Raw genomic sequence first — 15,192 nt, 5'->3', positions numbered from 1 at the left:
AAAACGCCGTCCACCCTTCCCAAATACGCGCGCACAAAGTGAAGACCACAAACAACAATGTATTTCCGGGTGGCTGGCTGAATCCGGAAATTTCTCGGACTGCCGCCAATCATCACGCCCCATGCCCCTACCAGGTTCACCGTTGCCAGGGTACCCACCAATAGACGCCGTGATCTTCAACCAATGGGTGGGTGGGTCTGCAACTCGGCAGTCCCGCCCTCCTGCTCCAAGCCCTTTATTTTTCGGGCTTTCCTGCTTTGGCTCCTTTGCTTTTTCGAAGTGACCCGGAACCGGATGTTGACGTGGCTGTTCTGCCTGGCCTTGCCTGCTGCCTGACCTGCCTCCGCCTCCCGCTGCAGACTTCCCTTCACTCGATAGTAAGGGTAGCAATAATGTGAATGGCGGTTGTGTTAGAGTATCAGTTGTAGTATTGTGTAATGGTTAAACAAGTAGTAATGTGTTTGTGTACTGCAGTATATAGTGTAGTGTATGTTTTTGTGTGTTGTAGGCTTCAGGTATCTATATATTAACGGATGCAGTACACGTGGTGCTGTTTTAATATTGTTTTATTAGAGAATTTGTTTATGTAGAGCACAGCTAGAGAACCATGTTAGATTCACGGCGTTAGCTCACCGACCTGTGATTCTGGGCAAATCAGTTAATATCCCCACGCCTTCCAATAGGCAATGTGTTCGTGTGACTTTTAGACACACAGAGATATTCCACCGTATGCAGCCTCAAAAGGCTTTTCCTGTGTTTGCGGAAAAGGGGTGGGGGGGGACACCCCAAAAAACGAATTGCTCCATTCCATTATCACAACAGCACATAACAGTGGGCATGCGCAATTAAAATTTTCCAAGCTACAAACTCAAAATAAAACGTGGCAATGAGGGCATGTTGCTTTTGTGGCGAAAATTCAGAGCTTACCTCCCACACAATAAAGGAAGTAGCAAACGACATTTTTCTATTCCGAAAAGCAGCCTCGGGACAGAGAGAAATAAAAGGTTAAAAATATGAAAATAAATAAAGCACTAAATAAAGCAAGACAGAGTCGTCGCATAGTGGCCAGATTGATTTTATTCACACGCAAACATATTAGCACTGCTTTATAGAGTGTACCAGTGAAGCACTACTTTTGTGTTCTCGGGTTTCTTTGAACAACATTGTTTTCCCGCGGTGGGCAGGTGCACCATCCGGGAGGTACTGCAATACCTAGTTGATGGGTGGATTGGAAAACAAAATGTGTACCGTGGCTCTGTGTTCACAGATGTGGTCTTTTTGAACCATACTCCTTTCCTTTTGTAAGGATATAAGCAATGGTAAAAGCACTCACTGATTTCTGAATGACGAGTGTAAAAACATTGAGGTAACCATGTTGTTTGTTGTTCCTTCTTACATTTCACATACTTTACCTAATTTTGCATTCCCTAGGAGTTTTTGCTTTTTCCGGAATGTTGAAAAAAATGTTTTTAGGCGGCATAATATTGTCTAGTGCATAATTTGAATTGAGGTGCATCCAGGTGTTTATAGCCTGGCACAGTTGGGCTGTAGCTGAGCTGAAGGCAGTGTGAGTTTCTCTTAGTGGGGCAGTAACGTGTTCAGTGGGGGTGAGGATATGGCACTATGGCCAGAGTTGCCAAATTTGGAACTGGGAAACCAGGTTCAGCCTTGATGACCAGCACACCAGACCACTCTCCTGAGGGAGCACATTTCCATGGTAGACCTGAGAAGGGCTCGCTAGACCTTAGAACCCTTGGTGTCTTAGCACCAGCAGGTGGACTTTAGCGGTGGCAAGAGTGGGTTAACCTTGAAGGCCTATCCATCACAATCCATACTGAAGTTCACTTCCAGTCTTGCTGGAAAGCCTATGAAGCAGCCACCATAGAGCAACAGTGACTCTGTCACTGAGGTCACAGGACCCTTGAGGCCAGTCCACCTCACCCATTGGTACGTCCATTGGCCTTGTTTCAGCATTAGTAGCTGCAGCTCTCCAGGGATCGCCAATGCAGGATTTGGGCGCACACCAAACTAAGTTCGCAAACTTAACAGTCTCTCTGCTTCATGGACAAGCACTTTTAACAGGTGCTGCCTGCTTTGGGGGCACTGGAATTATGCAGCAAATGAGAACCAAATTATGCCCCATTGTTGCCTAAATTAGGCAGCAAAAAAATGCTGCAGTGTAATGCAGAATATTTTCTGATACTTTATTTTGACATTTTTACACATTTTTGGGTAAATTCTGATCCGTTTGAGCTACAAGCAATTAGTTAAAATCATCAGATTATGCAGCAGATTATGTATGATGTGGCAAATATTGAAGAGCCATAATTATATAGAAAACATTTGCAAACTAGGATATGTAGCCATTCATGTTTGAACTGCTATGTGGAAAAAGGTAGGAGAAGTGCTGATGACAGAAACTGCACTGGTCAGAGACAAATGGCTTGTGATTCCACTTTTAAGCGTATTTGGGACATTCTGTGATTGGAAACATATCCCACTTTGTGAATGTATTTAAATCTCAACTCATATTTCTGGCCACACCTCTGAGTCCGCCCACTGACCCAATTCTCAGGTTATTCCCACCCTCTGATTTTCCGCCCACAGTTCCCCTACTTTTTGTTGCCCACTTCGACCACAGGTCTAACATTTGTGTTTGTTTGTAATTTGCAATAAATGTTTACTTCGTCATTGTTGTCAAAGTGCATTAATGTGGATTTGTGTAAACTGGGCATGCTAATATATTAATTACGGTGCCATGCTGAAAGGAAGCCAGCTTGTGAATTACTGCGCCGTTGTGGGAATTGGGTGGATATCTGCATCAGGAAGCATTGTGGGACCTGGGAGCATATGTGCATTAGAGTAATTTCTGGCAAAAATATTTGGACTGCAATAGACACTGAGGATCCACTGTAAATACTAGCATTATACCATACATTTATGTTGACATATGCCTTTATTTAAAGAAATGTCCTCCTGTTTTTTTATTTACATGCTGTCCAGCTGTTGGCCTATAATTTATGAAAGACAGCACGGAGAGTCACTTAAAAGTAGGACAATTTTCTGTATTTATCCACTTTTACAAATAAATGTAGACAGAAAACACATTGTTTTCTGTCTGTATTTATCTGTAAAAAAATTGTGAAAACTGGGAGCCTTACACATAAGCATCCTTTACAAGCGCGTAACATAGCTTGAGGAACTGTATCTTTTGCTTTGCTCTTGACCAATGCTCCTCTGCACATCATGCATGGCCTTTCCAATTGACTTTCCTCTTAGTTCCCTTGTGGAATGGATGTTTCTAAATATAGGGTTAAAAATGATCACTTTTGAAAGGTCTCCATGCATTCATTAAAGGCAAACTGCTGTGTCGCCAACATCCAAAAGCGCTTTAACCTCTTCAAATATAAAAATTTGGGTGCTCAAGATTGATGGAAATCTATGGAATGCCTCAGAATCGTTTCTAAGGAATGAATGACGGTGACAGCAGGATGCCACCATTCCTTCAACTATGAAAATGCTTTCAGTTGCCTAATGTGGAATCTTTTATTTGCACTACAGCTTACAGTATCTTGGGAGCCATCCTATTCAACAGATCTCCCTGCCTTGCATTTGTCCTGCTCACACCTGCAATGGTCCATCCTGCAGCACAGCAGGGCCGCGTTGGGTCCCATGCTCACCCAGGACACAACACAGATCACCAGGAATTCGCACAGCCATCTGCTGCCAGACAGGAAACTTTACCTTCTACCCCTAGCACGGAGGCTGCAACAGTGGTAGCCAAGAGAGGTAAAAAGCGCTAATACTCCTTGGCAGAAAATGTTTGGTTCATTTATGACCACAAATCTTTACAATGTAATGTTCATACATGACATGGGAAACGAAATGAGCAATATCACACTGGTAAAATAGAAGATCATCAATTGCTAATTGAGGGAATTTTTCTTTTTTAAAAAGGGCATTTTGTGACTCTCTCTTTTTTTTTTTTATTGTAATACCACCACAAACCGGGATGGGTGGCTCATTGGGCCACAAACATTTAGCTAGGTGCCAAAAGTAATCCAAAAAATATTTTTGCCAAGCAATTTTTTAATTTTTTATCCTCGCCAACCATCAGTGAATATGAGTGACAAATGTAAACAATAAAACTGACCCAATGCTTTCTGCTTTCAACAGAAACAAGCAAACGCAAATCCAGCATCATGGATTTCTTTGCAAATGCGAATAAGAGATCACGGTTTGATTCTGAAAGTAGCCTAGTACAGTCCAGTGCGTGCTTGAACGATGTACCTGCACAAGATTCGGAGAGTATGATGTCAAGCCAAGGATCGGTTCCACCTTCTCCACTGGAAGACTCTTCAACAAAGATCCGGGATGCGGGCGCCAGTTTTGAAAGGGATACCAGCTTGCCAGAGTGTTGGGACCACAATCAGTGGGCTCAATTTAAAGAAAAGTATCCATGGCTAAGTTGTGAAAATGGCCGCCTTGGCTGCAACATATGCAGTGAGGTTAAGCTACTTGGAGCATCACAGGGTGTGGGTTTGTCTAGAGAATGGGTCACTGGGAGCATTGCTGCATCTGGCCCAACAAAAGCTAGCCAGTTAGGCTCACTGCGGAAAAAAATACATAAGCATAAAATTTCTGAAGCACATTGTAATGCATGTGCTATCCAAGATGCATCCAAGAAGGAGGTACTGCCGTCAACGATCCTGGAGCAGCAGAGGCATTATCATGCTTCAACGGTTAAGGTGTTTCGCACTCTTTTCTTTTGTGCAAAAAATAATCGCCCCTTTTCAGACTTTCCAGGTCCAGTAGCTTTGCAGGTTGCTAATCAGTCAGATATGGGCTCGATTCTACACAGCGAGTTCACTGCAGCACAGATAACCGATTGCATTGCTGAGGAAATGCGGAGAAAGCTTTGCATAGGCATTATTGAACAGGCTCCAAAAATCTCAGTTTATTTGATCATCAGAGATAGATGTTATCAACCCACAGAAATGGCCATATGACATTGAGAGCCCATGGTATGAAGGTGAGGAGAAACTACAAAACCTGTGCAGGAGATTCTGTCTTAATTTCAAAGGCGTATCTGAAGGCTTCAGAGACTATATTGATATTGTGGTAATGACATTCCAGAGAAACTGCAACCTGTTTTGAGGGCGATAAACACACTTCCTGTGACTTCAAGTGACTGCGAAAGGGGTTTCAGCACAATGAACTTGATAATGTCACCCATACGAAACTGCCTTGGTATCGGACGCCTTTCCTCATTAATGTTCATTAACCTCATGGGTCCTCCTCTGCCTCTTTGGAATCCAGTGCCATTTGTGAACAGGTGGTTGATTGCCCATCGTCATGCAGATGATACTCAATCTAGAAAGGTAGATCCTACAGCCCAGCACAATAAAAGATATGCAGACGCATGGTCGTTTTTTAATTGATAGCTTTCAATGATCTAAGCGGTCTCACACATTTTCCATGGCCAGACATCCTGTGGCAATATAACATGTCCCATAATGTCTGCAATAACAGATGTACAGAGTATCAAGCTGAAACTGTACAGTGTGCACCTTGCATTTTTTTCTCTCATGGTCCCACTGTATTATACTTGTCAATAAATTAAAATGTCGTGTTCTCGGTAGCGTAATAAATTTTAAAGTTTTGATAATCACTATTGTAGTTTCTAGTATGTGGTTTTCTTTGGCTTTTTTCAACACAAATTCTGCTTTTGTTCATGGTCCCATGTTTTAGTATGCCTCGCTTACAGCACTTAATGGCTTGACTAATGTAGTTGTACACCAAACCTCATCCACATTTGGGCTGCTAATTCCTCCATACAGGGACCTTAAGTCACAGGCTTAAGTACCAAGCAGCTTCAATTTTTAAATCTTGCAATATATGCAAATGATGGATCTGCCTCACAAGTGATGTCACTTCCTGTCGTGATGTCACTTCCTGTCGTGATGTCACTTCCTGTCACGATGTCACTTCCTGTCACGCCGCCTAACTTGGAGAGTCCCCCCACTTCTTTTTTTAGGACTTGTGCCCTGGGGCTCGCTTTCCATTGAAATCTCTCATCTCAGGGCTTATTTGCACCTTTAGATTTTAACAGATCTGATCTTTCACACCTTTAGTCTCTCTCTTCTCTGCCCCCCCCCCCCCACCCATGAACTCTACCAACATTTGTCTGTCAGCTCTAGGGTATCTCCCTTCCAGCTTCTCTGTCTTAAATACTCAGTTACCTCTTTCTCATCTCACCTTCCTGGCTCTTTTTCATCTGAACCTTCTCCCCTCTTTGTTTTCTGAATGTTGAGGTCTTTAATATCTGGGAGCTCTTTCAGCTGAGCTCTCCTACCACGCCATGCAGGCCTCTCCCTCACACTCACTCTCTGTTTCACCTCTAAATAAAACTCTCCTCCATATTCTCTTGCCTCTTAGCTCTCTTTTCCCTCTCTCACCTCTGCCATTTCCCACCCCTTGACCCTCTCATCCCACTCCCATTTTGGGTCTCAGCACTGTGTTCTCTCTCACACATCTGTATTCTTACACTTTTGGGCTCCATCCTGCAGGAGTGAAGTAAAGGAAACATAAAATGATAATAACTTGTGTTATTAAAATGTTATGTTTCCTTCTGCTGCAGCTTTGCGTTTGGGGTGGGGCTGCTCCGAAAACACAGGAGCAGGGGAGGAGTGGTTTGCCCACTCCTAAGTGCATATGACTGTTTGGCCCGAGTACTTCGCATCTTCTCCATGCAGGCTGCGTTACAGCCTGTGCGGAGAACATGTCCAGGCCCCCATTCCCTGGCTGAGCGCCGATCCATAGCACTCAGACCAATCACAATGCTGCATTGCAGCATTGTGATTGGCTGTTAGGAGGCTGGGAGCTGGGTGATTCCTGCTGCTTCCTGCATCCTGTAGGACCGAAGTCAGGAAGAAGAGGACGGAGGAGAGGCGGCTGCTGGTCGTCACAAATTAGTGTTTTTTTTTTTTTTTAAACTTTTTTCGCCCCCCCCCATCCCCCTGCCCCCGCCTCACCACCTGGGTCTGGTAGCAGCCGCTAAGGCACTCAACCCCTCTTTTCTCTAGCTCTCTCTGTCCTCTCGTCCATTTATTTTCTTACCTTGGGACTGCTACTTCTGATTTTTCTCCCTTCTCTCAAGTTTCAATCATCTCTCATAACAGGACTCTCTTACCTTTGTAGGTTGCTGGATTGATTCATAGCTGAGTACCTGGCTTCATTACACCCTTCTTCCTTCCAGTTATAGGTGATGTATTTCGGGTTCCAGGCACCACTGCTTTGGGACGAATGACAGGAACAGCAGGTAAGGGTTTTTGGGGTGGATCTGATCTGTGAAATTTCTGAAGGAAAAAGCACATTTAGTAAATATTGCACTGAAGTGAACCTGACACATAGTCACCTTGAGAAAAATTAAGAAACTCAGCCTTAAGACCCTCACACATTATTAGTTGCACTTTATAATAAACCTGATTGATTGATTGATTGATTGATATTTGTGACACAGCCTTTCCTGCTGGGGTAGCATGATATGGATCAGGTCGTATTTGAGTCCCACTGCAACAAGGACACACTGTCCTATCTAGACACAGCCTCTTCTAGGCAAATGCCTTCATCTCTGGTGAACAATGCAGGCCACTCCTAGGGTATGGTCATCATTAGTTTTTTGTTTTTCTGAAACAAGCTTCAACTTTGGGAGCTTTGTTTTAGAAAAGCAAGTTACTTACTTTTGATAACATTCCTTCTGGTAGATACTCTTTATATACTGCAGATTCCTCACCTTTAGAATATCCCAAGGCGCCAGACTGGAACCGGAAGATTTAGTCAGTATTACTCCAACGCATAAGTAGATGGCATCGTGTGATGACCCGAGTTGCATATAAGTGCCATCTCTGAGCGCTGATGCCAGTTTCTTCTTGACTCTGTCCGCGCCCTCAGACACAGACCCCAAAAATAATCAGCAACACCAGTGTACAGCTTCCTAGATTGATTTTTAGATCAGAAAGGAGAGCATTCCACAGAAAAGGGTGGTGCAAGGGTGACGAGGAATCTGCAGTTAGATAGAGAATCCACCATAAACAAAGTGAAGTAGCTTGTTCTTCAGGTGGATACTTATAACCACAGATTCCTCACCATTAGGATAGATACTCGAGCATTTCCTGTCAATGGAACTGTAATGATAAATGTATGAATGTCTTTACATATCCTCTGAGAGAACAGCAATAAAAATGAATTTAAAAAAAAGAATAAATAGATAAGCAGTGTTTCACGCCACCCTCCAGCGGTTGGTCTGTTGAATGGCTCATAACAAAAAGTGCTGCAAAACGGAACAAATGAAATACCCTTCCCGTCAGATCTATCTGCCAAATCAGTCATGCTTCATGAAAGTGTGTATCGATGTCCACTTCACAGCCTGACAGATGTCAAGTACAGGCACTCCATGTGCCGGTGCAGTGATAGCAGCCTCGGCCCTGGTGGTATGGGCCCTCGACCCCTCCACAGGCTGCTTCTGGGTCAGTGCATAGCAGATCTTGGAAGAAAGATTGAATACAGTCAACTGCCACTGCTCACTGAGTTTCGGGTGGACAACCCTCTCCTGCGGCTGCAATAGGAGATCCTCCCGAAGCAGTAGCCTGATCAGAAGACAAATGCTCATTCCCAGAAAGTCCAGGTACTACCCTTTCCTTGCTCAATCTGGAGCTACTAGTATGATATGGGCCCTGGCCATTCCTGATCTTCTTCAGAATTTGGGGCAGGAGAGGCAGCAGCGGAAGGGTGTACAAGTATCCCGTGCTCGACACCATCCGGAATGCATCTCAGAGAGAGAGAGCCTTCTTGGAGACTCCAGCACATAAAATGTTTGATATTGTGCATTCTCGGCAGAGACAAAAATATTTAGTCAGGGCTCCCTCTAGTGTTGGAAGATGCCCTGTACCACCTGAGAATTCAACTGCCATTTGTGATTGGGCAGGCAGCGCAGGCTAAGCTTGTCCACCCTGGTGTTCAAAGATACCGCCAGGTGGTTCCCAACCATACAAATGTCCTGGACTCCAGCCAGGTCCAGAAATGAAGTGCCTCCTGACACAGGACCCCACCCGACCTGCTTGCTTCACTACTACATGGCAGGGATTTTGTCTGTTAGCATTTGAACCATCCTCCCTTTGATGAACGGGAGGAAGGCCTACAGTGCCTCTGTACTCCACCTCTCCCAGGTGACTTCCCCATCCCAGCAGAGGCACATCTGTCACCACTGTCAGCTCTGGGTGTGGTTGGGAGAGGGGTATGCCACTGGTCCAGCTGCAGCTGAACTACCAGTACAGGCCTTTTGCAGGCTCCTCTGAAACCTGGATGGAATCTGATAGGTTGCCCTGGTGCTGGGCCCACTGAATGACCAGAGGGCTAGTCTGGCTGAGGAAAATATCTGCTTCCCAAATGTCTCAAGACTTTTTGACTCTCTGTCAGGAGGAGTCTTGGATAAAGAACTGAAGTTCATCCTACTGGTGGAAACATGAACCGCCAAACCCTCGGTGTAGGATGCTGCATCAAGAAATGAGAGTTGCCTGGCGGTGCCTGTGGTGTCTGACAGTCCACTGAAAACCAGGACGGCCGGGGAAAATCCGGGACATCCGGTCACTCTAGACTAATTAGCACCCAAATCATAGGCGCTGGAAGTAGGAGTGCTGGGGGTGCTGCAGCACCCCCAGAAATAACCATGCAGAAGTTTAGAAGGTGAATGTGTAATAAAGATGTGTTGGCATTGTGTGTTTATCTGGTCACATTTGCTGTGTGTTCATAGACAAATGTCGAATGTCAGGCTATGACTTGACAAATTGACGCTGAATCAGAAACTGTAGCGTACTTTTATTTCTCTGACTGCGAATGAGAAGATTTAGTAAAAAAGATGTAGGGGGTAACCCTCCTGGAGTACAGGAAACTAATGGAAAGGTTGTTGGATGCCAGGTATTTCAAATTATATCAGCAATTAAGCAAACACAAATGAAGCACTTTTTTGTAATTCTGAAGTTTGATGGAAGCAAAGATTTTAGTAAGTGCAAAACAAATACATCCGTTTACTAGGTGATGCGTAAATGATAAATGTTTGCTGAAACTCGATTTCCCCCATTGTCATTTTTGCGCTATAAAGTTTTATTTGTAAATCTGCCTGTCAATGCAAATTCATTGGCCATTTCAACGGAAAATGTACTGCCTGTAAATGACAGTGCGCTACCTCACTAGTGCTCCAAAATGCACCACCAGCTACATACCACACCCTTACCACTCTCCTGCTGAATGGGTGTGGCACAGTTGCTACACGTGTGTTTTTTGTATGACACTTTTGACAATCCCTATGACTTTGGTGATATAACATTGATGGCATGCAGCTCCACTCTGAAAATTCTCCAAGCACCACTGACCCCAAATCATCTTCCATTCCAGAGATACTGGACCTGTATATAATATAGCATACACCAATGCACACTGGTACCTCTGAAGCATTTGCCTAAAATGTGACTGACTGTGCCCCAGGCCCACTGGCTACCCAGAGACATCCACTCACTATGATATTAACTGTACACTAGACTCGCAGCGTGGCACAGATCTCATACAACACTAAGCACTAGATCTTGCAGCTGGCACAACTTGAGCTATTTTACTCGGATGCTGACATATAACTTGCACATTAAACGAGCTGCAGCTCCTCCTGAGCGGTCTTACTGTGGTCGAACCCACTGTCCTCTCTGTAGGTAGCAAAGGCAAACTAGCCAAAGATCAGAGCGCTTCATCGCCTTGTCAGTGAATGAAGCACAATAAAAAAGCTCCAATACAATACAATGCAACCCCTGCATACCGTTTGGCATAGGAAGGTGTACCCAAGAGGCTACAAACAGATGTCTGTAAGTGTGCTAACCTGGCATATGTTTGTACTGAATCGGAACAAGCATTTTTCAGGCTGTACTTCTTTGTAGCAGGTGCATTAACCCACCAAGCATTCTAACTGTGATTGAAACCTGTGACTTGCAAGTTCACTCCATGAGCTATATAATTAGATGTGGAACCATTAACATACAGGTTGGGAAATCTGCAGTGGCATGTGCTCAACTCAGTGACATATTAGCATCACATCCTACCCTCCAGTTACACAATCCAGGAGGTGACTACTTGGGTAGGATTTAAGGACTTCTCTCAATACAACATATTCTAAACACCGGTGTCTATAAGGGCCTGGAGTATGCCTAGAACTCTGTAGAAGCGCCAGCTCTGATGCACAACAGAGTATGATCGAAGGCACGAGGAGTGATTTTCACTATTGTGATAGACGATGCACTGGAAAGCAGGTTCAAAGGCACCGTGAGGACCCTGTGTCTCGGTGCTGTTTTTTATCCGTGCTTACTGCGGACCAGGATACTCTGCTTGCCCTCGTACAACGCTGTCTGGATGGAGACTGCACCACAAAAACCAGGGCAGCTGTTGTGAGCTCTACAGATGCCTTAGTTCATGTTTAATGTGGAACCAGGATGAGTGCTCATCCAATGCGGGTTTCCTCTTTACATTCTGGTGCCTGTAGTTTGGTTATATCCTTGATAAATGCACGATTGCTAACAGAATATAAAGGAAAAACAGCATTAGGCAAATTTGGCATTTGGAAAAAATAAATTCGGTATCTGGGATAGGAAAGAAGGATGTTTGGGATCTCAGCTGGAGGAAATTAAAAGGCTTCATTGAATTGATCCTTTTGGATATGCAAGGGCAAAAATGAACCTATAGGTGAGCAGGCGGTTAGTTATCGGGTACTGTTTGTAGCTTGGAATCGTGAAGGTTCTCATGTTGTGCACACTCCTGCCGTCTAGTGTTGGGAAAAGTTGCAAGTTGTTTTGTTCAAATAATTCTTTGGGTTCGAGATATCTTGACTCCTCTCTAAGCCCACAATGCGCTAAGACTAAGACTTCACCTCACATTGTTTTCCCCTAGCGGGTCAGTACTGTCCGTGGAGCGGTGTGAAGGTAGACACAACATATATACTGCGCATTGCAGTACTAACAGTAAATGTGTCAAAAGTCTGAATCATCGCTGACTTACAGGGAGGCCGGAGGGCACATGTGCATCTACAGTTCTACCTACTATAGGCAGATGGTTTCAAGCTAAGTCATATTTTCATTTGTATCATGCGTTGTTGTAGATACAAATGAGTTGCATATATTAAAAAGCCGGTGACTAGCAAGCATGTAGATGATTAAGACATTTGAGACAAGGTTCTTAGAACAGTTTGATCAACTAAAGCCGTTTGACGGGCTTGAATATCCACACAGTAATGTTTAACAAACATGTGTTGTGTTAAACATGTAGCAGCTTTACATATGTCTGCTATTGTAAAGTTGGGCAAAAAAGGCCATAGTGGTTCCCTTCTCGCAGGTAGAATGTCCCCTAGGCACTGCAGGTAGTGTACGCTTAGCTTTAGCATAGCATGTCTGAATGCATTAGATGATCCATCGGGCTAGGTCACCCTTAGAAATAGGATTACCCAGGTGAGGCTTTGCGAAAGTGACAAACAGTTGATTAGGTCGATGTATGTATTTTACCCTCTCAATGTGATACATTTGTGTGGGGGGGGGCTCTCTACCACTGACTGTGTTTGTGGGAAGAAAACAGGCAACTCTATTGGTAGGTTTACATGGAAAAGGCAATGAACATTTAGAGAAACTTTGGGTTTGTTCGCAAAGCTACCCTATCCCTGTGAAACTGGATAAAAGGTTGCTCCACTATTAGTGCCTACAATACACTAACTCTTCTCATCGATGTAATTGTGACAAAGAAAGCCAACTTCCAAGACAAGAATCACTTGTCACAAGAGTGTGGTGGCTCAAACGGAGGTGGCATAATACTTGTTAACACTACAATGTGGTTCCAGACTGAGGCTTTGGAAAACCTTGGAGGAAGGACATGTTTAAGGCCCTCTCCAAGGCAATTAACCACATGAAGTCTAAACAGGGATACGTATTCTGTGTTCTGTTTGCGAGCTGCCACTGATGTTAAATGAAGGCAAAGGTAAGTGCATGCTCACCCCACCTTTTGAAGATCCAGCAAATAGCATATAATTTCCTAAACTAATGAAGTAAGTGGCCCTTTATGTTTTACTAAACAATAAGAGACAAACCTTTTCCGCTTAGCTGCATAACAGGCAGGCGTGATGGGCTTGCACGCTTCGTGGAGGTTTTGGATACACTCCTCTGGTAGGGCAAAGTAACTAAAATTCTGAGATGTCAGATAGATTGGTGTTTCTCCCTGAGCTGCACATGGTTCTGTTTCAGTAGGTCTGATCTAAAATGTTCATGAAGATGTAGTGACGTTTTCAAAAGCTTTGAATATCATGTCTTGCCCAAGCTGGGGTGACTAGAATCGAATGTTTGCCTCATTTACCTATCTACATATGGGTTCAGAGAAAAGGGAGGAAAAGCATAGGCAAAGATCTCTGAAAATGTATCCACATGGATTGTGTATGTTTCTACCTGGGTGAGAAGTTTTGGCATTTTGCATTGTTGATGGGTGTAAACAGATCCACTGTTAGTTTGCCCCATTTTTAGAAGTACTTATGAAGTGCTGGAAATCCATCTCACATTTGTGGATCTGTTGATGCTTCCTGCATAACAGGTCCGCGAAGTCGTTGTCCACCCTAAGAAGGTATTCTGCTCACAAGTAACTGAGACTGCAGATGGCCCAATGCAAAGCTTCTGAGCCAGAACTGACAGCAGAGTCTAATCAGTCCTCCCTTGTTTATGGATATAGTATATGATGGTCATTTTGTCTGTCCTTATGAGTACAGTTTCCCCGAATTAGGGTGTAAAATGCTCTGAGTGCCAAATGGATTGAGAATATAATTGCATGTAGTTTATATGCCATCCCTGCGGATCCATTTCCAGGTACGCTGGATCCTCATGTGCTTGAGGTGTGTCCCAACCCATAAGAGAAGCATCCACAGTAATGCTCACCTGCTTTTGAGGGTCAAAGAACGGCCTGCCCAACAAGTTCTTCTGGTTCTACCATTTCATGCTTTGCTGAAGACTGGGCTCTACTAACACTAGATCTTCCCTCTGGCCTTCCTTTGTGACAATTACCTCGCTAAATACATTTGTAGTGGACGCATATGTAATCTTAGAGACACGAGGAATATGCATGAAGCCATCATTCCCAGCTGTTTCATTACTATCCTGACTGTGATGCCCGAACTACGAGAGGATGAATGCCATCACATAATTTTGGTACAGAAAGGCTTTCCCTGATGTGGTGTTTAGCACAGCCCCTAAAAAGAGTTCTGTTTTTGAGGGGTTAGAGATGGAACTTCTTTACGTTGACAGTGGACCATAGTGTGTGCAACAGAGACACTTCGTGCTGAGTGAGTGTCAGGCACTGATTTGCCTGCTGCTCTTTTTCATGTGTGCAGCCACTACTGCCAGTCACTTAGTGAATACTCTTGGGGCTGTTGTAACCCTGAATGGGAGTACTTTGCTCTGGTAGTGTTGTCCACTTGCCACAGAGCGCAGGTAGCAATGATTTGGTGGATGGATTGAAATTGGAAAGTAAGCATCCTTGAGGTCAAGGGTCTTCATATTGTCTCCTAGGCAGAGCAGCGGAATGAAGTCCTGTAGAATGGCAATTCTGAGATGCTCTAACAGGATCTACCTGTTCAATACCTGAGGTCTGGGACATGACACAGAGGGCCAGATGTACTAACGTTTTCTGCGGGCGCAAAATAGGATTAGCAACTCGCTATTAGGGAGGGGCTTTCCAAGGGTGTCCCTTCCTAATAACGACTCCTGAAGCTATGTATGACTGTTTTGCGGTTGCAAAACAGTCGCTGTTTTCCACCCTTCACAGAGGGTGGTAAACCACTCGCAAACGGGAAGGGATCCCCAGGGTACACCTTCCCGTTTGTGAGTGGCTCTCAAAATATTTTTTAAGGGCAGGCAGTGGTCCCAGGGACCACAACCTACCCTTGAAAACTGAAACGTTTCATTTTTATTTTTTAAATGCATCCTGTTTTCCTTTGAGGAAAACGGGCTGCATTAAAAAAAACTGCTTTATTTAAAAGCACTCCCAGACATGGTGGCCTGCTGACCCCAGCAGGCCACCATCCCTGGGAGTGTCAGCCATTCCCAATGGGGTCGCAAATTGCGACAGCCT

General features: G+C 44.3%; 1 protein-coding gene across 1 annotated transcript in view; it reads right to left on the bottom strand.

The window, feature by feature from the left end:
- Nucleotides 1-15,192, bottom strand: part of ADAM19 (ADAM metallopeptidase domain 19) — a 275,869-nt gene that overhangs the window by 23,928 nt on the left and 236,749 nt on the right. Inside the window, exon 22 of the mRNA XM_085617602.1 lies at nucleotides 7,193-7,358. Coding sequence (XP_085473728.1) covers nucleotides 7,215-7,358 — 144 coding nt within the window. The 3' untranslated portion in view covers nucleotides 7,193-7,214. The remainder of the gene's footprint in view (nucleotides 1-7,192; nucleotides 7,359-15,192) is intronic.

The sequence above is a fragment of the Triturus cristatus genome, chromosome 7 (assembly GCF_964204655.1).
Source record: "Triturus cristatus chromosome 7, aTriCri1.1, whole genome shotgun sequence".
Taxonomy (NCBI): domain Eukaryota; kingdom Metazoa; phylum Chordata; class Amphibia; order Caudata; family Salamandridae; genus Triturus; species Triturus cristatus.
This window is presented reverse-complemented; position numbering and strand designations above follow the sequence as displayed.